The 25,951-nt window shown below is 39.6% G+C and overlaps 1 protein-coding gene across 5 annotated transcripts in view; it reads right to left on the reverse strand.

Moving 5' to 3' along the window:
- The window catches only part of FUT8 (fucosyltransferase 8), an 80,535-nt gene that overhangs the window by 35,458 nt on the left and 19,126 nt on the right, over nucleotides 1-25,951 (reverse strand). For all 5 annotated transcript variants that reach the window (XM_081937727.1, XM_081937729.1, XM_081937728.1 and 2 more), the window contains 3 exons: nucleotides 7,426-7,837; nucleotides 2,596-2,711; nucleotides 2,316-2,481 (listed from right to left, as the gene is read on the reverse strand). In XM_081937727.1, the coding sequence (XP_081793853.1) occupies nucleotides 2,316-2,481; nucleotides 2,596-2,711; nucleotides 7,426-7,628 (485 nt within the window). In that variant the 5' untranslated portion in view covers nucleotides 7,629-7,837. The remainder of the gene's footprint in view (nucleotides 1-2,315; nucleotides 2,482-2,595; nucleotides 2,712-7,425; nucleotides 7,838-25,951) is intronic.

Here is a 25,951-nt window from a genome sequence, read left to right on the forward strand (position 1 = left end):
CAAGATTTAATACATAACCACATACTAGCATTTCATTTACTCTTTCTAAAATCCTCGGCCCCTCCCCTCAACTGTTAAATGATCTTAAACAGCTGCATCATCTTCCCATCTCACACTCTTCTATTTAAACAATGGATATGGATATGATATACATACATACATAAACACATACATATGATATGAGATATGTATATGCATATGTACGCATATGTATAATATATGTCTAGAAAACCAATTTGGAATAACTTACCCACAGTCTTAAGATCTAGATGAATCTTACAATGGGCAACTTTTAATAAACATGACCAAATAGATCATGTACCATACTTTTCAGAATATAAGACACACTTCCCCCCCCCCAAAAAAGGGGGTGAAAATTTGGGTATGTCTTATACATCAAATGGAGTCCTGCCCACTCACCGGCCCCCACCCTTTCGTCTCTGCCTCCCAGCAATTTGCCTGTTTCAGTTTCAGCACAGCCTAATTAGCACAAGCAGCTGATTGTCGGTTGGATTGACCTCCCGACCATCAGCTGTTTCAGGCTGCAGGAATTGTCATTGCCTATTGCTACCTCCGCACCCCCCATTATCAGCCTCAACATGCCCCGTTTTCAGCCTATGAGCGCTCAATTTTCTGCCCATTCTGATCCCCACCACCCGTTCTGAAAAGTGGGGTGTGCAGAGGACACAAATGAGGCATGTGGAGGCCAAAAATGGGGTGTGGAGGTGGCATTAGGCTATGACAATTCTGTAGCCTGAAACAGCTGATTGTCAGGAGTCGTGTTGCCTGTTAAGAGACGGCCATTTTCCCCGTTCAAATTTTCACACTGAATTTTCAGAATGACTCAGGAGGACCACCTGAGTCATTGACGGGCATCTCCCCAGCCTAATTTGATCACTGCAGACTGGCCAGTCATCATCCACACCAACGCAGCAGTGGCAGGCAACAGGAGACCCAGGAGCTGCTCAACTTCAAAGAAGGAGGGTGAGTAGCGTGATGATAGCAGGGAGCCGGAAACAAAATGGCAGACCTACTTTCGGAGGCAGAGGGATAACCAGTAGCTTCTCATTCCAGGGCTCATTCTACTCATAAAAAGAAGCCCTCAGTAGGCCAGCAACTTTCTAGGGCATCTCAAAGAGACGAAGTTAGGAGGCACAAGGCTCTGGATAAGCAGATTGCCAGAGCAGAAAAAATGGGAAAAATGGAATCAGGACATGCCATGCCAAGACTACAGCAAAACTCTTTATATGGGGAATGGCCAAAAGCCCATAATGTGACTGTGCTGCAATGGAACAAATGATAGTACATACAGTTTGAGAATCTTTAGGAAATTTCTACAATCTAACAATCTCTTTGAGACTACACCATAAGCAGTTAGATGGTTAGCTTCCTTAGATATTGAGCTATAACATCTATCCTATTGCAACTCTATGCCACCATATTGTGTTAATTTCATCATGGTTTTACCCTAATTTAATACTTTATCTCATTTATTGTATTGTCCATATGCTTTACATACATGTATATGGTGATGCTCTATTTAAACTTAAGTTTGTGTTTGTGCATATGTGTTTTATTAGTGTTGTATACTGTATTAGGGACTGTATGACCTCCGTTGATGCCATATGCTAAATAAGTAAAATAAAATGATGCATTTTTTAAAAAATACCAAATTACACTGAATACTAATTATTCTTTCATAAACAACATTTTACCAAATTGTAGTTGTGATAAGAAGCTCTTTTACTAGTATCTAATAAAAAGTATCTAATGTATAAAATTTGTTTTCAAAACCACCACATTCTATATGTTACATTCTGTTAAAATACAAGTTTTTTCATATAATAGCTATAATATAATAGTTTCACAGTTCATTTCATATTTTCTAATTAATTACAATTAATTGAAATTTATGTCATAATTTCAATTCCATGGAAGTCAGGGGTCTTGGAATTTGGATACATTCTGAAAATTAGATTACTGGAAATACCTTGGTTGAAAAATATTGCCTTATTAGACATTATTTTGCCCAGTTAAAGATTACAGACATGTGAGTTTTAGTAGCATATAGACAGACAGATGGTAACTCCAATAAGAATTTTTGTTTGTATGGGCACTATTTACTCCTACACTGCTATATCACTTCTCAGAATTCTTTGATGGAATTTTAATATTGCATTATTTTTCAACATAGGCTGGCAAATAATTTTGATTTTGTAGACCATTCAGAGACTGCTAGGACTTCAAGAAACACTGATTTAAAATGTTACTTGAAACTGTTACTGCAACAAATATTTAATAATAGCTACTAGTACCTTTCATGATCACCCAAGTCAGATAGAATTTCATCAATATGTTTATGCAATTCATTTCCTTCCAAGTTTTTTAATTTCTTCAGTTCACTCTGGAGAAAAAACCAAAACTCCTTGACTCCATTTTCAATCCTTCTTCTTAGTATTTCATGGTCTTTTCCAAAGCCCACTAATAAAATAAAGGAAAGTGAACAGCAATTAACATTATTAATTCTCTAAACGGAACACACGTTGTGAAATTGAGTACTCATCTAAATATAAAAAAATGCTCTCCTATACAAACCATCTCCTGTTTGTTGTTTGTAATTTTCCATCTGTTCTTTGGCTTTTATTAGCTGTTCTTCTAAAGCATGTACTCTTCCTGCAGCAGGGCCCTGATCAATAGAACCATCTGGTATCCTATAGCAAAAGTAAAAGTGTGTGGAAAAATTAAATGGACACATACAACTGTATTATTGATTGTATGTTAAAAGCTGCAAGAATTAGTACTGCAATTAGGAAATTACCCAATCCATTTTTAAAATGTGTAGCCCAATAATAAATTGCAATATGGTAATCACATTGTCATAGGAGTGAGCAATTTGTACATATTATATTCCAGCCTAAATAAAGTTTTGTTTTGGCCAGCACCACATCTAGAGACTTTGGTCTCACTATAAATGGACAAGAAAAGAGAATTATTCATTTAGCACAATAAAATATGAGGAAATGATACAACTGCCGCTCCTGTTTATAATTGTATGCAGGATATCACATACTGAACAATTTAGTTCAATACAAAAGAATGTCATCTACCCACATTTTGATACAACTTTCCAAATTTGCACTATCCAGATATACACATATCACAAGTAACCTCTCTATTGGACAAACTTTCTGTAGACAGTTATGTGCTATCAACCCTGTAGTCCCAAATGCTTCAATTCATTCAATTCTGATTCACATACATACATAAACAAGAACATAAGTGTTATATTTGGCTTTATTATTCTTATTTGAAATTTAGTAAGGAAAACTTCCCAGATACTATGAATTAGGAGCTGGAAACTACATTCGGTAGCTGAAACACTCAGCCAAGTACAAATAGAATCCCAAAGTAATAAAACTTCATCTGGATTAAGGAAAAGGTTGTTCTCATCCATTTAAAATGAAGGAATAAAAATTAATAACCTCCAATCCCTTGAAGCCCTACAACACCTTCTAGAATTAACACCAAAAAATGATGTCCTTATCATCATGGGGGTTGGAATGCTAAAAGTAGGAAGCCAAAAGAAAACTGGAATAACAGTTTGGCCTTGGAGTACAAAATGAAAGGGCACAGGCTGATAGAATTTTGTCAAGAGAATATGATGGTCATAGCAAACACTCTTTTCCAACAACCCAAGAGATGACTCTACACATGGACATCACCAGACAGTCAACACAGAAATCATATTGATTATGTGCTTTGCAGCCAAAAATGGAGAAGCTCTATACAGTCAGTAAAAACAAGACCAGGAGCTGATTGTGGCTCAGATCATGAGTTCTCATTGCAAAATTTAGGCTTAAATTGAAGAAAGTAGGGGAAAGCACTAGGTCACTCAGGTAGGAAACAAATCATATCCCTGATGAATATACAGTAGAGGTGACAAATAGATTTAAGGAATACACACCTTTTCCCCCTAACCCTAACCCTAACCCTAAAAGAGGGTGAAAACTTGGGTGCATCTTATACACTGAATGTAGCCCAACCCACCCACCGGCCTCAACCCTTTGGCCTCTGCCTCCCAACAATTTATCTCCTTGCAGCAAATGGGGGCTTGCAGAGGCTGCAATAGGCTATAGCAGTGATGGCGAACCATTTTTGGCTCGCGTGCCATGGGGTGCGAGCACAGGGGGGTCGTGCGTAGGCGTGCCGCATCCATAATGCAATGTGTGATCCCTAGTGCGCATGCGCGCATAAGAGGCAATCTCTCCCCAATTTTTCCATGCTTTTTTCGTCCTCCCTAGGCTCCAGAGGCTTTATAGGAGCTTGGGGAGGGCGAAAACAGCCTCACCCGCCTCTTCCCCCGGAGGCTTCAGGGACCTTCAGGAGGCTTCCCTGAAGCCTCCGAAGGGCAAAAAACGACCCTCCGAGCAAACCGGAAGTCACTCAACGTGTAGTCCTCAATGGAACTGCATCTACATGGAGGGAGGTATGCAGTGGAGTACCCCAAGGCTCTGTTTTCGGCCAGTACTCTTCAACATCTTCATCAATGAGTTGGATGGGGGAATAAATGGGGAACTCATTAAATTTGCAGATGACACCAAGCTGGCAGGAATAGCCAACACTCCAGAAGATAGGCTAACAATACAGAAGGATCTTGACAAATCTGAACATTGGGCACTATCTAATAAAATGAAATTCAATCATGAAAAGAGTAAGGTTCTACATTTAGGCAACAAAAACAGAATGCACAGGTACAGTATAGGTCAGTGATGGCAAACCTATGGCACGCGTGCCACAGGTGGCATGCCGAACCATTTGTCAGGGCACGTGAGGTGATGCCCTGTCAGCTGGCCAGCGCGCGTGTGCACGCTGGCCAGCTGAGTTAACCCTTTTTTAAAGACATTTTTCAACCTCCCCAGGCTCCAGAGCCTTTATAGGAGCCTGGGGAGGGCGAAAAGAGCCTCCCCCACCCCTCCCCGAGGCCCTCCGGAGGCTTCATGAGCTTCCCTGAAGTCTCCGGAGCGCACAAAATCGGCCCTACGGCAAACCAGAAGTTCGGGAACGGAACATTTTGACTGCTCCAGAGGCTTCAGGGAAGTGTCCTGAAGGTCCCTCAAGTCTTCGGAGCGCTCAAAACGACCCTCCAAGCAGACCGGAAATCACTTCCTGTTTGCTCGGAGGTTCGTTTTGACTGCTCCGGGGGCTTCAGGGAAGCCTCTTGAAGGTCCCTGAAGCCTTCGGAGTGCTCAAAACGACCCGCTGAGCAAACCAGAAGTCACTTCCGGAAGCAGAAGACTGCTCCGGAGGCTTCGGGGAAGCCTCTTGAAGGTCCCTCAAGCCTCCGGAGGGCTTCCGGGGATTCGGGGGAGACTGTTTTTGCCCTCCCCAGGCTCTTATAAAGCTTCTAGAGCCTGGGGAGGGCCAAAACAACATGCAAAAAATGGGGGAGAGCGTCTGTAGGACTAGAAACTCACAATCTTCCAGCTTCTAGCCTGATGCCTTAACCACTACATCAAACTGGATCTCAGATACACAGAGAAAGGGGAAGGGAAAATGTAATGGCAAGACCAGTCCATGCATTGGCTGTTGGTCCTACTAGTGGCTGGAAAGGGCTGAACTAAAAGACTGCACTGAGACATTGTTCATAGCAGCACAAGAACAAGCACTAAGCACCAGATCCATAGAAGCAGGAGTCTAGGTACCACATTAGATATAACCCAAGGTTTCAGCATTCCAAGTAACACATAGCATTCCAAGTAATACATAGCAAACAGAACTCCGAGGCAGGTAGAGCAGCTTCAGGGTTGATACAAGATACCAAGGGGCCTCAGAGACAGTCCAATACACAGTGGCAGGATTTAAAATGCAGGCAGGAATACCATACATATGTATTTATTAATGCATTTATCTTATTAATCAAATGTATATATTGTCCATCTCTCTATCAAAGTAACTGGGTGCTATACAAGAAAAACTGAATAAATAAAATAAATAAAGTTAAAAAGATGGAAAGGGCATCCTCAAGCCACCAGCCACCCTAGGGGTGCATCACACTCTTGGGTTCCCCATGCTAGTTGAAAGAACCAAGTCGCAACACTCTTCTGGAACACCAGCAGAGTAGGGGCCAACCTCACTGCAAGATGTTCCATAGGGCAGGGGCAGCAGCTATATAATAATAAATCCAAGTAGTATGAATCACAATCATTCCTCAAGGCTATTCCTGAAAATGTTCTGAAAGTCCATCAGCCAGGGTAATTTGTAATCTATTCCACAATGAGGGTGCCATGATGGAAAAGCAGAACCTTGTTTTACTTCACCTCACATAAGTGAAATGACTCAAGAAACTTATCTTGGGTATATTAGGTTGATTCCAAATGGAATAAACAGTTCTGTAAGAACTTACATGTCAAGCCATATAGAGCTTTCAATTCAAAACTAGCAGTTTGACTTACACCTGGAAACATTATCAATCAATGCAGATTCTAGCAGTGGGATATAATATAGGTATAATCCTCATAGTGGTTGATGCCAATTAACAAGTGAGTTATTGTACTTTTCACTCTAATACAATTTTCTATTGTCTTTAAATGTAGTCCCCAACACTATGGAGCATTGTTAATGAATCATTGTAGTCGGATCCTCCCATTCCAGGATGGGAGAATGGATGTGGGAAAAGACCATCTTCCACCTGCTTATCTAGCAAACCCCTAAAATTCGAATCTTCTCCTTCAAGAGCAATATATCCTCTCCAGGTAACTCTGCAGCTACCAGAGAACTGCAAGGAACAAACTGTAATACATTCTGCTTGTGTTCACATTTAGCCTATTTTCTCCCATCCAGACTTCTAAGAGTCTCCAGTGGCTGAAGTGGCTGAACAGCATTTCTAGCTATGCCGAGACATTTTAAATTTTTTAAAAGATTAAAAATACAAACTAAAAAGGAAAAGAAAAAAAATCAATGCAAAGTATTTGCTCTATGGACTATGGAGTAAAGAATGGTAGATGCCATTTACTTATGTCAGTTTCAACTTATTTCATTACAAGCAGGTATTCTTTGGGAAAAGGTGGAAGGGCGCCCTTACACTTTTTAGCCACAACTGTAAGCAGAGCATAGCTGCACATACCTAAAAACGAGAGCATGAAGTTGCTGCACCCTAAAATTAATATCTTTTAAACTTTTCAGTTAGCTCTAAGACCATTGTTAACTGTTCCAAATATAGAAAAAAACATCAACATTAAACTATCCATAGTTTCTACTATTCAAAAAAAGGATCTATATCAGGAAAAAATGTTACAGAATATGGGCATAGCTCTAAATGCATAATTGCAGGAGTATTTAATAATGAATTCAGCTTTGTTCTTATTTTGTATATATACAATAGAATTCCAGAGTACTTATGTTCTGAGGAAGATTTAAAAAGCCTACCTGAGAGACTCTGCCATTCGTCTTAAATCTTCGTTTTGCTGTTTCAATCGTTCAAGTTTTGCTAGTATTTTTGACAGTTCACGGCTAGAGTGGTCCGGATGCTCATTGTCTCTTACTAAGTGTCCACCTATGTAAAAGAGCAATGTTCCCCAAGCAAAAAGGATGAGCATAATCCATCGCCAGGAGCCAGTCCATGGCCGCATTTTCAAATGTTTTGTCCACTACAAAATAGTTTTTGTTCACAAAGTAAACATTGTAATTCCTCAGTCAATACAAAGATTCCAAGGCTTCAGTGCTATTCATCATCATCTTGTGCTTCTCAAGGCATTTATCTTATAGCAGAATTTCAGAGTAGTTATCCAGGATGATGAATATTCCAAGTACTAAGGTCACAGATGTTTTGGCTTTATGCCTGCAAAAAAGAAACAAAATGTGAATGTTATATTTTAATGACAATTATATATTTAGAGAAAGATCAAATTATTAGATATGGAATTGCAAATCAGTTACTGACATTTATACCACTTCAGCATGTCAACAAATTATAACATACTGTGATAATAACTCAAACTAAAAAAGAGAGTTCATCCTTCACTAAGGAATATGCTTTATTCCTTAGTCAAATGTAAATAAGAAGAAACCTATCAATAAAGGAGAATATTTGTAGCCCAGGATTGAAATGAGGGGTCCTTGGTGTTCTCTGAGCTGGGTTGTGGTTGTGGTTGTTTTTTTTGGGGGGGGGGTTGGTTGCAAGAAAACAAGTTCAGAGAGCCCATGAAACCTAATTCAATAGATTAGAGTAATTCAGTAGAGAAATACAATTTATATGGTTGCTAAAAGTTGACAAAGACTCTATGGCATGTAATCAATAATCATAATTATTAGTTTTTATAGAACTAGATATAAATAAAGTCTCTTGAACAAAGACAAACAGTTCTTACGAACCATGGTAGAAAAATACTAGACAAAAACGTCATCAAATCCAAATATATTACCCTACCACTAAAAACAGACAGATATTCAAAAAGACTCCCTGGCCTATCACTATGCTACAATATATGATCAAAGAGATCTTACACTTCATTATAAATATGGAACTCTGTTGAAAGTCTCAATAAATACAAATGGATTTACTTGTAACATGTCCCTAATACAGCAATTATCTTCATAGCAAAGTCTGGAAGAATAGAAAACATTAATTTTGAGACAACAATATTTCACTGAATGCAAAAACATGTGTTAAGTTATTAAAACTGTGCTTATTAAACCATTATAAATAAGAAATAGTTACAGAATATAATAAGCATTATATTGATTTAACCCAGTGTTTCTCAAACTTGGCGACTTTAAGTCCTGTGGACTTCAACTCCCAGAATTCCCCAGCCAGCTAGGAAACTCATATTGACAACAATGTCATGAACCTATTGAGGATAATCTCAGTGTAGACTGATTAAGGAGACAGTTTGATACTTGGGAGGCTCAGGCTCAAGTCCCCATTTGACCCTACAAGACAGGGACTTCAGGCCGGCCTTCATTTCCCCAGTCCAGCTTTCTCACAAGGTTATTGGCAGAAACAAAATGAACACGGTTCAATGAACCAGAGAGATCATAAAGGATGGGTGGGAAAACTATATAACCATTATTGCAATAATATTACACAATATAGATTAAGACAATGTTGGTGTACATTGTCCTGATTTTTTCCTGATGATATAAGCTATCATGTATGTCTTGGGCAATTTCGTTTTCCTACTAACAGAGCATACAGATTTGCATCTAATCTCAGGGACCTGAGCTTGGTTAATATTTCCACCTGAGATCTTAAAGATAGCATTAGGCTAGACAGATGGTACACCTGATTCAATAAAAGAGCCTCAAATATTAAATTGTGCCATCAAATCTAGCAGAACATTGCTAAAACAGGTGTCATCCCCTACTACTGGAAACATAGCACGAAACAGACCTCTCTATAATCTTCTCCCATTCACTTGTATCTTATGATGTTACCTACTGTAACACTTTTCCATCTACTTCAAAATAATATTCTGCAGACCAAACCCAAGAAAGATTGACCACATCTCTTTACAATTTTCTTAAAATATGATAACCAAACTGAACATAGTATTGAAAGCTGGGTTTGACCAATGTAGAATCAAGTTGAATTATTACTTTGGAAATACTTCTATTAAATCAGCATAAACCTGTATGTGCATTTTTGGCAACCACATCACAATGCTACTGGTATTCAATTTGCTATAAACTATTATTCCAAGACCTTTTGCCAAGTCATGTATCCTCCCTATCCAAAATTCTGAATGTGTCTGTTTCATTGCATAAGGTACTGTTATGTTCAGATCTTTTTGCTAACTCATCTGGATCATTTTGCCTTTTATTCCATCTTCTCAGATATTAGCTATTCCAACCTGCTTTTTATCATTTCCAAATATGATAAACACTGCCTCTACCTGGTCATCCCACTTACTAATAAAATGTTTTAGTACAACATCCAGAACTGCACCTTGTGGTACTCCACTTGGTATATTGCCACAGATTAATAAAGAATCAATGAAGAGTACTCTTTACAATTTTTCAAGCCAGTGAATATCCACTTGTCATGCCATTCAGGTGGCATTTGGTCTCTTCCAGCCATTGAGCAGTTTGCCAATTCTCTAAGAGTTCTCAAAAATAATATAAAATGGCTCAGCCAAACTATCATGAAGTTCTTCATGTACCCTCAATACGGAGCATATAGTCCTGAAGATGTAAACTTGTTTAAAGTAAATAGCATTTTCCCCAACATGATTTTATCAATCTGAAACTTCAATCCTGGCCCTGCTATTCTTCAGAATGCCACATAATCTCTTGTTGGTGAAAACAGACAAAATAGGATTCAGTAACATTACTTTTTCTTTGTTATCCATTATCTCTTTGCCAACATTATTGAGAGCCAGTAGAGTTTCACTTCCTTTCTTTTGTATATTCCTGAAGCTCTTTCTGTTGCCATCAATGAATTAAATTTCCATATAGATGCTTCATTTTAAACATAAGTGATGTTTTAAAATGGTAAGTAGAATTAAAATGTTAAAATATTTTGCTCTGTCTATCTTACTGAGAAACAACAGCACTGAAACACAGTGTATATTGTATTACATCTTTTCTTTCATAAGCATATCTTAAATAAATATTTTAAGGAACACAGGAGCTAATCTAACACACAAATTTCATTTTTTAAAAGGCAACCAGTAATCCAAACAGTAATTCACTGTTGATTTCCAAATTATTTTACATAAAAGAGCTGCTCTTCAATGAAATAACTTTCTGAAGTAAAAATTTAAGACTATTGAATAGAACAATTTCCATCATTGGTTTTAACAGTTGGACATTAGATTCAACACTTGTGCTAGCTGCTAATATATCCAGATCCTCCTTTACTCCAATAGCATCTTTATTCTGTTCTCTATTTTGTGAAAGGATATATCATGAACAGAGTATAGGGTTCTGTCTGTGTTGCTGCTGCCCATTTTAACTAGTTTTACAGTGTTTTTTCCAGCCTAATAGTCAGTTCATCTGAGTCTTTTCTTTCATCTATAAAAAACATTCCTGAACCTAGATAATTCTTAGTCTGGTGATAAAAATTCAGATTTTGATAGCTGTAGCCAGGGAAAAGATGCTATCACATTCCTTTTTTTTTTTTGCCACCATGGACTAACATGGCTCTTCTCTTACTGTGGTAAAAGACATAGACTGTTTACCTTTGCTATATCTTTAGCAATTACTATACAGAAAAACTGGAAGATTATTTGGTAGTTACACAATGGTCTCCAACCTTTCTGGCAACAGGGATAGGTTTCGGGGGGGAAAACGTCATCAATGGACTGGGGAGGGATTGTTCCACATGCAACCTAGACCCTGCGTGTACCCATATGAAGCTTCCCTCGCTTGCATATACCAATACCTCAGGATGATCTTCATCCAATACAACATACATGTACATTTTAAACACAAGAATACACTAAGGCAGAAGCTTGTCCACCCCAAGGATAAAACACCCAGACACAAACTGAGCAACACGGTATATGCAGTACAATGCAGTGAGCCATATGCAAATCTATACATTAGGGAAACAAAGCAACCACTTCATAAACACATGGCACAACATAGGAGAACAAACCCATCAGGACAAGATTCAGCATTTCATCTGCATTTAAAAGACAAAGGCCACTTTTTTGAAGACAGCAAAGTCCACATTTTGGATAGAGAGGACCGTTGGTTTGAAGGAGGGTCAAAGAGGCCATCTATGTCAAAGTTGAACAGCCCTCTTTCAACAGAGGGGGAAGGATATCCCCCTCTCCAGTCTACAACACAGTCCTTCAGCAGTTCCAAGAAGGCTCCACACCCATTTGCACTACTTGGGTGACACTAAGGACACAGAAAACCTCCAACTGGCCTCAATGATTCTCTAAAAGAATGCAAATGACCAGCTGTCTGCAAGGTATATAAATCCTTCAATTCCCCACCATCCAGTCAGAGCTGAAGAAGATTCTTGGATAAGAAGCAAAATGTCTTCAAAGAGAAACAAGAAAGTCCAGTTGCCTCTTGAAAAAAGCACCTTTGAGATGTCCATTGGGAGTCTCAATCATCCATGTCATGGTTGTCCTGAAGGTGCTTTTCCATAAGGCAACTGGATTTTCTTGAGGTTTTTTTCCCTTGAAAACATTTTGTTTCTCATCCAAAAAACGCCTTCAGTTCTGACTAATAGAGAGGAATCCCACTCGTCAGTCAGAAGCTTCATTGATGAGAAGCAAAACATTTTCAAGGTGGGGAAAAAAAACAAGAAAGCCCAGTCGCCTTTTGGAAAAGCACCCTTGAGATATTGCTATCTATATTCCTGATTAAAGTCTTCTTTCTTAACCTGATTTCTCATAACAGTCATGAGCTCACAGCAGGGCAAAATTATACAACTGCCCTGAAAAATAATATAAATATTCAAGAAGAAAATATGAATTCTTTAAAACTGTCATATATGATATTTATTCTTATAAAATACATTACTTCAATTCTGAAACAAAGTTTATAAATGCAAATTACCTTGCTACATTTGAAATAAGTATACTCACATTAGAACCATTTACAGATAATTAATATAGTACATAAATTATAATTAAACTAAGGCCCATTATCCTTAGGATAATCATTACAAAATCTTTTAGAGCATAGTTCAAACATTATAAAATTAACAAAGTAAATCTTATATTCATATCAGCTTATATATTAATTGGGATTCATTTAAGAGTTTTCCTGCTTGTCCACTTGGGGGCACTGATACTACATGTTCAACATGTCTCCTGTTTATTCTAAGATGATTCATCAATTTAAACTAATGTCACACAGTCACTTATACAAAACAACCATTCAAGGAATTCATTCTGGCATAATTCAACTGTCCCTCCTGGCAAACGTACTATATCTGGTTATTTTAGGGGTTTTTTAATTTACTGTATTTGTTTTTAGGGGTTTGAATTTATTTTATATCTGCTTTGTACAGTTCTTTTAACGGCATTTTAACCTCCTCCATGTCAACTGTCAACTGTACATATTTAATTTTATTGTATCTTGTTATATTTTGTATGAACTGTACACCGCCCCGAGTCCCATTCGGGAGAGGGGGCGGTCTAGAAGCATTAAATTAAATTAAATTAAAATTAAATTAAAATTCTATTAACCAACACCAGCTTCTAACCAAGTCTTCCAAGGTACAAACTTATATTTTCTAATGGCATTAACTTTCCCAAGTTAAAAAAAAAAGAAACCGAAACAACTAATCTATTACTTTTTCTTCTTGTTGAACACAGTTTATAGCAAACAGATGCCAGGTATGAAAGAAAAAAAATATCACAACATTTTACAGATTTTACAGATTAACAGAGTTAGAAGGGACCTTATAGGTCATCTAGTCCAATCCCCCTTCCGCCCGCCCATGCAGGAGACTTACAACATTTCTGACAGATGGCAGTCCAGTCTCTTCTTGAAAACTTCCAGTATGATTTTATCTTCACAAAACAGGTTCAATAATATCATACCCAGATATGAAACCTAGCACGCAAAAGAAATAATCTCCAGAATATATCTAATTTTAACTTAAGAAACATATCTTTTTCCAAGAATGAAATGAAATGCCCAATAGAAATTTAGATACCTATTCTTAAAATCTTTACCAGATTTCTTGTATAGATGTATACAAGTTTGCATAGCGTTTTATTCATAAACCCAAATAGCCAGGCATCTATTCACATTTTAGAGCCTAAAATTTCTTTATCTGCTTTTTATGTAGATTTTCTTTTGTGTAGATTACTGCATGCTATGGGCACACTGAATGTGAATGCAACTTTGATCTCTTCTGGTATAACTCTCAATGCATTGTAACCTTCCAGTGTAACCTTTTCTCCCTTTGCTGTAAGTCATTCTTTGAAAACTGTATCTTTCTCAAGGACGTTTATAATCACTGTTTGTTACTTCCCTACAAGTAAGGCAGTGGGTCAAACTGTTAAACCAGATTAATAACCAAACACATACTTGCATTTCAAAGCAAACAATCCAGCATTTCAAAGCAAATATCTAGATATTTCCCCAGGATGTGGTGAAACTTTGAAATTACGTTATCTGTTTTCTTTATCAGTGGTAAAACAGTTCCTTTGTCTTTAGAAAATGTCCCTCTACTTTGCTGTATATAAGAAGTGACAACTTTTAGCTGGCAGTCTTCACTCTAGGTGCAGTGTTCAGTGACTCACTGTAGTTTATCAAATTTAATGAAAAAAAATGTTGGATCTACTCCAATTTTTGGTTTTCCTTGCAAGAGATTTCTTTCACATCTTTGAACAAACTGTTTTGGGGAAAAAATCCAGAATGAAAATGTTTTGAATTTATTCCTTCCTATCAAGGTCCCTAATCACATTTTTACACCCAAATGTTTTACTATGAGAAAATAAAAAAGATCTTCAACATTGTTTGTGAAAAAAGTCTTAATGACAGTTCCATGTGGAAGGTCAACTTCACTCTTTAGGAGTTCAACACTTCTAAAATGGCAGGATTAAGCCTGGGAACCAGAAACATTTGATAGCTGAGTGATGAAACACTCAGTGCAGTACATGGTACAATGGACATCCCTTCTTGAATGCCTTTTGCTCAGAATCTTTTTCATAAGAAACTACTGAAGCCCATTCTTGTTTTTATGAAAATTGCTTGGCATGTTTTACATTAATATCAACATTTTTCATCAGTACCTATGATAATTTACATTAAAGAATCTTGATTTATCAAATTGGAGCATAGACTTATGAATGTCACAGAAATTAATTCCTTAATATATATATTAACCCATCCAATAATCCAAGACAAAAGACTGATCTTCTGTTGACCTTGATTTACAAACTCATTTCTTTCTTAAAGTATAATATGCTAATCTGCCCAATTCAGCAATAAGTAACTGATACAAATTTTAGATACCATAATCACAAACAATAAAAATAAAATATTTGCTATTACTACATCATTGACTTATATTTGTAAGTACTGTATTTTTGGAGTATAAGACGCTCCGGAGTATAAGACACACCTTAGTTTTTGGGGAGGAAAATAAGAAGAAAAAAATTCTGCCTATGCCTACCAGCATCCATGGTATTCCGTTGACACATGGTAACAAGGTCAGCCAATGAATAGGCATAGCAATTAAGTCAGCCAATGAGGGCTATTTGAACTCTGAAATTTGCTGTGTGAGCAACAAGGAGACCAGAAGGAGCCTGGCTTAGCCGAGAACTGAAAGTGAAACTGCTTGTGTTTTGCTTGTATTTACTGCTACCTTGCAAAACCTGCTTTTGGTAATGTATTGTATATTATTATTATTTTGAATCATGCTGAATAAGTTTCTGCACTTTCTAAATGTGATTGCTGCTGCAAAATCTGACCAACCAGGTCAGCTTCAGCACTTATTGAAGCCTGATTCAGCACAGCTGATTGGTGGGTGGATCGGATTGCCAGAATACCCCCAATCAGCTTTATTCGATCAATCTAATTAATTGAATGAGTGAATGAATGAATAAACATGTATAAATATAAAATAACCACAAACAACAGGCAATTACAGTCAATACATACAATTCAGTATAACTATTGAAAAGGCTCACTACTACTGAAACCCGAAACACAACTATGTCTTCAGGACCTTCCTAAAGAGAAGAAATGTAGATGCCAATCTAGATTCCAGGGGAATGATGTTGCAAAGGCCAGGTACTATTGCCAAAATGGCTCCCTTCCTGGTCCTATTAAATATTCCATATTAGATAGGACTCGCAGAATACTCTCCTGCCAGATCTGTTGGGGTATGGATAGATTTGGCAAGGGAGAGATGGTCCCTTAAATATCCCATAAATGTGGACCCATTCCAAGTTTTGTAAGTTATTCAACATAGCAAATCTCCAATATAGTTTTCCTATTCTTGCTTTGACCAACATATGTGCTTCCAACCCAAATCATTATTTTATAGATTTCTTTTGCAGTGCTGATGACATTATATCTGTCAGCTGACCTGTGCCTTGAATGAATCAATTACTAATATAAAAATGCAGGTTTGATTAATTGTCATTGTAAGGGATTATATAACTCTACAAATAATTGGTTTTCCTATGCCAATTGATATGACTGGGCTATATGACTTTAGAAGTGTCCAGAAAATTTAGAATATGTTTGCTAAGATATTTGAATTGCATATTATATTATCCTAGAGAATCAGAACCTATCTAGAACAAGTCAATTCCTGGAAGAATACTATCAGAACTCTAAATTAAGACAATTCTATCTTCATCAGCTTCTTTATCTGTATTATATATCTTAGAAAATGGCTGGAAGGTTATGCAAGCAACAATAACTTTTCTGCAATCATTTTGTTACATAGTTGATGTATTTATACTGCATGACCACACCAGAATTCATGCTGAGATGTTCCAAACTATTTATCAGTTCAGAAAACTCTTTTATAAGCCGAGAATACAACTTTCTCAATGATGAGGAGAGGGAGGTGCTACCAGTGGGCTATCGTCAATCCTGATTGGTCAATAGACTGAGAGAAATTGTTGCAGCCACACCTCTACTCCTTATGCCCAGTTCCTCTCGGTCTATGGTCCAAATAGGCTGGTGTCCTTCACTGTTCTGAATTTCCTCAGATTTATCTAAAATTCAGATTAATTTGGCTAATTCGACCTTTAGACAAAAGTTTTATACCAAATTTGAATAGCACGTGAGGGAGGTGTCGGAAACGTCGCCACCTCGTGCGGCACCGGTTTGAATTCATCTGAATCCAGCGAGCTTTTCTTTACAGAATTGATTGCTCCACTGCAGCTTCTTGAGGTAAGATGGTGGCCAGTTTAATTTCCTCTGTGCTGGCTCGAGCGGCTGTATCCCAAGTAAAGGGAGACCCGTGGTTCCTTTTGAATGGTTTTTTTTCCTGACAGTCATTCTCCTTCCCTTTCAGCGAGCCAGCGGCCACCTTCCAAACCACGATTGAAGAGTCCAGCTGTAGCGCTGGCGTGGTTCTTGTATGGGCTCCCTGCAAGCTGCCTGAGCGGAGGTTTTTTTGCCTTCTCACTGGATTTCAAGTGTTTTGGGTAGCCGCCTGACATTTCTAGTGAAGCGGGCGGCCATTATTGAAGGCGGAAGCCATTTTGGACATCTAAAAGACGAATGGTGGCCATTTTAAGTGACACAAGGCGAGACATTTAAAATTGTTCGGCATTGTGACGAACTTTAAAGTAGTTCTTGGGGCCGCATAACAAGTTAAGGGAAGGAGGACCCACTGTGCGGTAGTCCGCAGGGTGGGCAGTGGAGGACGCAGAGGAAGGCTCAAGAGATGGCTTCATCTCTAGAACCTAATGCGGCCCAAATCTCTGAGGGATCAATCACTGGTGCAAGGCCCATATCCACAGCCACTAAACCAACAACAGCCCAGGGACCATCCAGGGCCACGTTGTGGGACAAGCAACGTAGACAAAGGGCGCTAGAGAAACGAGTGGCCTGGGCGGAACGTTTGCTCCAATCTCAACAGGAACAGTTTGGTGATTCTCCTTCCAGGGCGTCTAGTCTAATTTCTTCATTGGCCACGTCCCTCCTAGGGCAAGCAGGGCCAGCCGGATGGATATTTCCCCTTCTCCCTCGGTTTTCCCTAGGGCCATTAGGGGCGTAATGGGGGATCCATTAGAAGGTTCATCACGGGATTTCCTCATTCCGCATCCCACGTTGGCGCCCCAGACTGACATCCCCGACAGGGAGAATATAGATGAGGACTATGAGGAGTTGCAGAATCTGCCTCCTAACATCCAAAAGTTGATTGCTTCTGCAATATCTCATGGTATTGCCACAGGCATAAAATTCCAGAATAAGAAGACCACAGGTCCCAAAAAGCCTCTTTCGAGCTGGACATCTGTAGTGGACAAGGGTCCTGAGGCGGTTCTTCAACTTGAAGAAGTCGATGCTCCAGGTTCACCTTCCTTAGCCAGTGACGGGTCGGTAACTGGGGAGTAGCCCGCACACAGGCTGGTAATGTCAGACGATGAGGATTCTGCTAAGCAGGACACTCCTTCCTTTGCTGGGCTTTTTCAACCTTCTTTATTCAAACAGTTATTGACCAAAGCAAAATCTTCAACTAAGCTGGGCGGCAGCACTTCTGGTACCTCTCCCCCCGAACCCCGTAAAGATCCAATGCACACTATGTTTGTCAAAACAGCCCTAGATAAGGAGGAGGTACCGGCTCCCCCGCTGTTTTTAGAACTGGTCAAAAGTCAGTGGGCCCTACCTGGCACATTCTCAAACCCGGGGGTAAATGACAGGAAGCTTTACAATATGGAACAATCTTTTTCCCAGGCCCTTCAGGTGCCTATGGTTGACACGCATGTCACCGCCCTATCCTCCTCAGCAGCTGTAGTGGCAGGAGATGTAGCGGACAAAGTTAAAACCTGAGGATAAGAAAGCACAACTCATCCTTAGGAAGGGGTTTCAGGTTTCAGCTTGGGTCATTAAGGCAGCAGCCACTGCCTCTTTTTTCAATAGGACAACCCTATTATGGCTACAGCAATTGCAGAAGCGCACACCCCCGGAAGATGCCCGCACTATGAAAGATCTTAGCAAGATCATTGCGGCGACCCAGTATTCTGCGGCGCTACTCTAGATTCAGTTAAATTTGCTTCTCGAGCTTTATCTGCCTCTGTAACCTCAAGACGTCTCCTGTGGTTAAAGAACTGGCAGGTTGACAATAAGTCGAAGTTTCATGTGACACCAGCACCATATGCAGGCGGAAAACTCTTTGGCGAGTCCTTGGATCCTATTTTGGTGGGAAACAAGGAGAAAAAGAAAGTCCTTCCATCCACGACTAAACGCTCAGAGAACACTCCATACCGTACCGCAGACGACAGTTCTTCCGGCCCCCGACTCTGATTTTCACCAAAACAAGTATTGGAGGGCCAGGGGGGACAGGTTCCAATCCAGGAATTTTTTTCAGGACAGGAATAGGGGCCAGAGCAATTCCAAATGGCCCTTTTGAGGGGGAGGTGGTTGCCCCTTCCGCAGAGAGAAGTGAGTCGAATTCCACACTTCCCATTGGCGGCCGTCTGAATCATTTTGCGTCACAATGGGAACGCATAACTTCAGATGCCTGGGTCCTTTCTTCAGTTCAACAGGGCCTCAGACTGGAATTCCTCTCTTCCCTCCCGAATTAACCCTAACCCCCGAACCTGGCTAGGCGTGAGCTGGTTCGGCTGGCAATTCAACACTTATTGGAAATTTGAGCCATAGAACCAGTTCCCTTGGTCTGGCCGATGTTAGGGCAATTCCTTGCAGATAAGAAAGCAGAACTCATCCTTAGGAACCTCAAGGTATTACTGCACATTCTACTCGCAGTGCTGCCACCACAGTGGCATGGGCAACTAGAGCGGCATTCGAAGATATCTGTAGGGCATCTTGGGCGTCTCCTACGTCATTTATTCGACACTACAGATTGGACGCTTTATATAATAATAACTTTCCTTAACCACCTACCTATCGTATTAGATGTCACCCATGCCCCTTGTGTAGATGGCTGGAAGGACACCAAAATAGCTTCCGATTTACGAAAGGAAGCCGTCCGCTTAAGATAAATTCCCAGTGCCCTACGTGTCCCCATTGGGGCAAGACAATGAAAAATTTCCTTTTACCCCAATTACAATATAAATGGCACTAGGATCTTAATTGTATTTTTTATTAAAATGTAAGATTTCACCTAATACTTTTATCATAATGGCTTATCTTACAGGTTGATTAGGTTTACAAAAGGATATATTTCAGAGTTTTACAAATAGTGTGCTACATTTATTACCTTATGACTCATCATTTTCATCTTCAGTTATCTACCATATACGACTTGTGTTCCAATTGATGCTTATGCTTGATTAATTGTGGCATTTCTAAAATAGCAAAACATTTGGTGGACAGTGTAGTCATTTGTACTGTAATGTCTCCTTTTGTTACTATAGATATATGATATGGGAATTTTGCATAAAGACAAGCAGTGAAGTGAACACTCATAACTTCCCACCCCCTTCCTGGGAGGTCTTGTTCCTTTATCCCATTTGCCTCTAAGAGTTACAATAACAAAAGCTTCCACTGGTACCACTGCAAATTTTCAAGATATATAACCAGCAGCAACAAAGTTACTCTTCTGATAAAGTGAAATATTATCATGTACCCCCAAATCTCATACTCATATATACTATAGTACATTTTTCAAAGCTGTATTGTTTGGAGGGCCAAGGGAAAAAGTGGGGGAGGGAGGGGAAATGTGTGTGAGAAGAATTCCAATTTGCTAACAGTGATTGAACATGGAAACAACATGATATGATCAAGCTGAGAAATACATTTTAATACAGATAATCCTCAGTACTGAAACCGATTTTATACAAGAAATGTACTTCTAATCTGGTTAGCTTTTAGGGCCAAATAGGCTATTTCTTATGTAATGTTTTTCTATTGGTAATGATAAATTGTTGTGTTACCCCATATAGGCAGAAGGGAGTGGTGCTCCTGTGAGGGATGTACAAAAAATTTGGAGAGTATATGTCAAGTGTATATATTTCCAATGTGGTCATTCATAGCGTAGCTAAAGTAAACAGGTACCTATATTGGGCAGCAGTGATATAAAAAGATGCCAGAGGCAGTTTAGCGGCAATGGCAAAGGCATAAATTCATTCAATGCAAGAGAAGGCAACTGAAACTACTCCTATATTTTTACCAAGATAACCACATGGAGAAAAAATATAAAATGACTGGCGATAAAGTGCTGGCCAATAGAACCCTCAGGTAGAATGGGACTCAATATGCTACTGAAGAATACCTGAGGCTCTTTTAGAATATTAATAGTGTTTATGACATGGCTAAATTAAAGCCTTTGAGACAACTAACTGCTGATGCTGCCACACAGAAAATGAAAATCCAAAGCTGCAAAGACAGAATTACAATAGGAACACAGAACATAAGATGCCTGAACACAGTATAGATGAAATGACTATAAATTGACATATTAGACATTAGCAAATTAAGATGGAATCAAACACTTTCAGTTAAAAGATCACACAATTTATTACACACGACTTGAAAAACAAAGAGGAAATTGTGTTGTTTTTATAGTTTCAAAATGCATAGCAAGAACAGTACTTGGTTACAGTGCAATCAATGCTGAATAATAACAATTAGATTTTGTGGGCAATCCTTTATTATGACAATCATTCAAGTTTATGTTCCAAACACTGACGCAGAAGAAGTGGAGGCTGATGACTTCTAAGATCAAGCTCAATCTGAAATTGACAGAACATGCAAACAAGATGCTGCTTGTGATTGGAGACTGGCATGCTAAAGCTAGAAACATGAAAGAGAAAAATATACCATATTTTTCAGAATATAAGATGCAGGAAGGTTTTGAAGAGGAAATTTAAAAAAAAAGTTTTTATACTCTGCAAACTTCCCCAAAACGGCCTGTTTCTCACAAAAATGGGTCCATTTATTTTTTCAAAAAAAGCACATGAATAGCCCTTAGGAGGCTTGTAGAGTGTTGGGGGGGGGGGGCAAAACAAGTAAAAAACGGAGTCGTTTTTTGCCAAAAAAAGACATGGATAGCCTTTAGGAAGCTTATAGAGTGCTGCTGGGAGCTGGGAGGGGGCAAAAAACGGCCTGTTTTTCACTCATTTCTGCCCTCCCCAGCCCCTAGGAGCTCTCTGAAAGCCTTCTAAAAGCTATGCATGGCCATTTTGGTGAAGGGGTGGAGTTTCAGGAGTCAAAAAATTCTGCATTCAGTGTATAAGATGCACCCAGATTTTCAGCCTCTTTTTTGAGAGAAAAAGGTAGATCTTATAACTCCGAAAAATACGGTAGTTGAATTATATGGCTTAGGAAACTGAAATGAAGCAGGAGAATGAATACTCAATTTCTGCCACTCCAATGATTTCTTCATAGCTAATACTGTCTTCAAACAACAAAATGATACTATACATAGACATCACCAGATGGAGTATATAGCAATCAAATTAACTATATTATTGCTGAAAGGTAAGGAGGAACTCAATTAAAGCATCAAAGACATGACCAAACGCTGACCTGGAACAGATTACAAACTGCTTGTGTGCAATCCAAGTTAAGCTAAAAAAAGGAGAAAGCCAGTTTCCATAAAATAACCTTAGACATATATCTATCCTTTTAAAAGAGATGATTATGCATCATTTTAACATTCTGAATTTTATTAACAGAGAACCAGAGGGATTATGGAATGAACAAAGACATTTTAAGGATAAATGTGAAAAGATATAATAAAAGATGAAGAAACAGATGAAAGGAAACTGGATGTCAAAAAAAGAATTGTAGAAATTGCCAAGAAGAAAGCAGAAGCCAAAGCCAATTCTCACAAAAGGCACTTAAAAGTGTTTCAGAAAACTGTTAGAAGAGACAGGAAGCAATATGTAAAGACTCCGAAGAAGGAAACAAATGAGGCCAAACATGGAATGCCTTTCAACCTTGTGTTGGTATGATAAAAGAGGCAAATAGACATGGCTTCCCTCTTGCAGTACCTAAAGATTATGGGAATCTGGATGGAGGACAACAGGCTTCAACTGAACCCTGGAAAGACCAAATAGCTTTGAATGAATGGAGCTTTGAGATTCAGGACTTAAGTATCTTTAATTCTGGATAATGTTCCACCAGCCCAGAAAGAACTGTTGTGCAACTTGAGGATTCTCTTGGACTCATGATTCCTGCTTAAAAAGCAAATGGTAGTTGTGGCTAGGAGACCCTTTGCACAACTCCATGTTGTGCACCAGTTGTGATCTTTCCTGTATTTGGAGTCCCGGTGCTTGGTCACTCAAGTCCTGGTCATCTCAAACCTGAGCTACTGCAATGCGCTCTACATGGGGCTACCCTTGAAGATTACGTGGAAGCTACAACTGGTTCAGAATGTGGTGGCATGGGCAGTTCTTGTGATCCCTAGGGTGACCCGTGTTACATCACTCTTGTGAGAGCTACACTGGCTGCCGGCTTTATTTCCAAGTACACTTTAAGGTGTGGGTTATCAGCTTTAAAGCCCTTCAGGCTATTGGTCCAGGATATCTGAGGAACCATCTCATCCTAATGGGATTGCCCCACCACAACCATGGCAATAAAAAGAGCATGCTGCAGATCTTCTTGGTCAAAAGATCCAGGAGAAGAGCCTTTTCTGCCATGTTGCCGATATCTTTCAGACGCCGCAATACTTGGCAAGAATGAGGAATGAACTAATTGTCTCCTGTAAACACCACTCCATTTTCGCTCCTCTTTTATTCCCTATGGGAGGGGCCACTCACTGTCTACCTGTGGCTTTACTCCCAAGTCTACCCTTGTTCCTTAGATGTTCTCTTCATCTGGCAACTCTGCAACATGCGTACACTGGGAACAGGCTCCAGCTGTTCGTCTGCCTCACTGATCTCTGACTCCAAAGGCAGCTGATAACTGTCAGACGGCCCTGGCCCCATCTCTGCCTCCAATGCAGAGTACTTTTCAGAGCCTTCCCCAGACTCCAGGACTCGCCCATGTTTCTCCCCAACCTCCTCACAGTCCAAATCTGCTGATCAGAGAAGGCTCCACCTATATACTTCGTGCTCCATTCCTCCTTATTATTATTATTATTATTATTATTATTATTATTATTATTATTATTATTATTATTATTATTATTATTATTATTATTTAGCATTTTAATGTTGATCAGTTTTAATGTTTGTAAGCTAATCACAAATGAGTCCAAAATTTATGTCACTGAGACATTTGTTAAGTGAGTTTTGCTCCATTTCACCACCTTTCTTGTCAAAGTTAAATGAACCACTGCAGTTGTTAAGTGAATCTGGCTTCTCCATTGACTTTGAATGTCAGAAGGTACGAAAGGTGATCACATGATCCCAGGACACTGCAACCATCATAAATATGAACTAGTAGCCAATCATCTTAATTTTGATCATGTGACCATTTGGGATACTAAAATGGTCATAAATGTGAAAACAGTCATAAGTAATGTATTTCTGTGTCACTCTAACTTCGATCCATCATTAAATGAACTGTTATGAATCAAGAACTATGTTATGACCCGGGGCATGGTACAAAAGGAACACAGCCAGAGGACAGTTCTAATTCCCCTTTACTGCTCCAACTTTGCCCCTAAACGTCCCCATGTTTACTACAAGTCCTGGAGCAAAGCTCTCACATGCATCTTTAACAGCCTCTGGCTGCAAGTAGTTCAGTAAGTAAGGTTAGCAAAACAGTAATCAGAGCAAGAAGTTCAGCGAAGCAGGCAAACCGGGCAAGCCCCACAAGACAATAATCTCCAGGCGTCAGCAAGTGCACATGAGGCTCCACAGATTCAATGCTTGTTCCCAACAATTCTCCCTCCCACCGGCATCTCCTAGTCCCCAGGTGTGCCTTGTGAAGTGGGATGGGGCACTCTCCTCCCTCGTAGCTGTGTTGTTCTTGCCTTCTCTCTTCTCTTCGTGCTCTAGAATCATGAGGGAGTAGTCCTTCCCGCTCTCTCCTGCTCCTCCCTGTCTACAAGCCTTTCTAATCCTGAGAAGCCCTGCCTGGACTGGCTCCGCCCTTCCCCAATTTCCTCCATACAGGGCCGCGGGGTACTTTCCATTGGACATCCGGACTATCGCCATTGACAGGTCCTTTGGACTATTCCTTCGTTTTTTAAAACTGAGCCTCTGAGGAGAGCAAGGGGCGGAGCTACAAGAAATTCGAACTCAGTCCTTGGGCAGCAAGCTGAAGTTAACCCGTGCTTGGACACTCCAAGCAGCGCCTAGGAGAAAGAAATGTATTCATCATCAGTATATACATACTCTCATTGGATATTTTTGTGTGTGTGTGTGTGATTTCTGCATGTATAGGCACACATACACCTCATATATGAATATCCACTGAGTGGATATGTGTGGATATGTGTCATATGTTATTGATATTTTAATCTATAGTGTTTGCACATGTCATTATATAAGTTGCAATCCTCAGTCTCAAAGCATACGTCTATCAGTGTTTTAGTGAACAGTACTTGACAGCTGAATCCATTGGAAGGGCAAGAGCAATCAGATTGACAAAAGTGGCTTGCCCCATAAACTCAACATCTCTTTTACATCCCTCTAGAATAGCGATGGCTAATTATTTTGTCCTTATATGCCGAAATTGTGCGTGCGGCAGCGCGTGCGCACCAACCATAATGCAGTGCACCCTACACCCCCGTGCATGCACGCCGACCCCTCCGTGCATAGGTGCAATCCCCCACTCAGGTTTGGGCCTAGCAAGCCTCCCTGAAGCCTCCCTGCAGCCCATTTTGGGCCTGGCAGGTCTCCCTGAAGCCCCCTGAAACCAAAAAACTCCCCCCTGCCCCACACATGTGTGTGCAACCCCTCCACCCCTGCACGTGTCTCCCGCATACACAGAAGAAACCTGAAAATCAGCTGGCTGGCGACAGGCGCGGGCAGGCATGCACGGTGGAGTTGAGCTGGGCGATGGCTCACGTGCCCGCAGAGAGGGTCCGCGTGCTACCTATAGCACGTGTGCCATAGGTTCGCCATCATGGCTCTAGAGTCTAGACACTGTCAATACTAGACAGATTGAAACAAATCAAACAATTCCACTATTATGCCTAAACATGTATGCGCTAAGGGTCCTTTTCTTAACATCCATGGCAATAATTCTACCATATAGATTTTGCACTATTTTATTCTTTTTAATTTAGTTTATGTTTTAAGATGAAGCATTTTTAATCAGTGTCCCCAAACTAACTAAATCTGTTACCATGAACTCTCAAAACTTATGAACTAAATCAAGAGTTTGTCGATCTTGAACCTAACGACGGCAGCAAGATTGTTGGTGGCGCAATACTGGGAGAAGGAAGAGTTGCCCACTATCCAAGAATGGACGTTAAAAATAGTAAACTTAGCAG

The sequence above is a fragment of the Natrix helvetica genome (assembly GCF_964273705.1).
Source record: "Natrix helvetica genome assembly, chromosome: 1".
Classification (NCBI taxonomy): Eukaryota; Metazoa; Chordata; class Lepidosauria; order Squamata; family Natricidae; genus Natrix; species Natrix helvetica.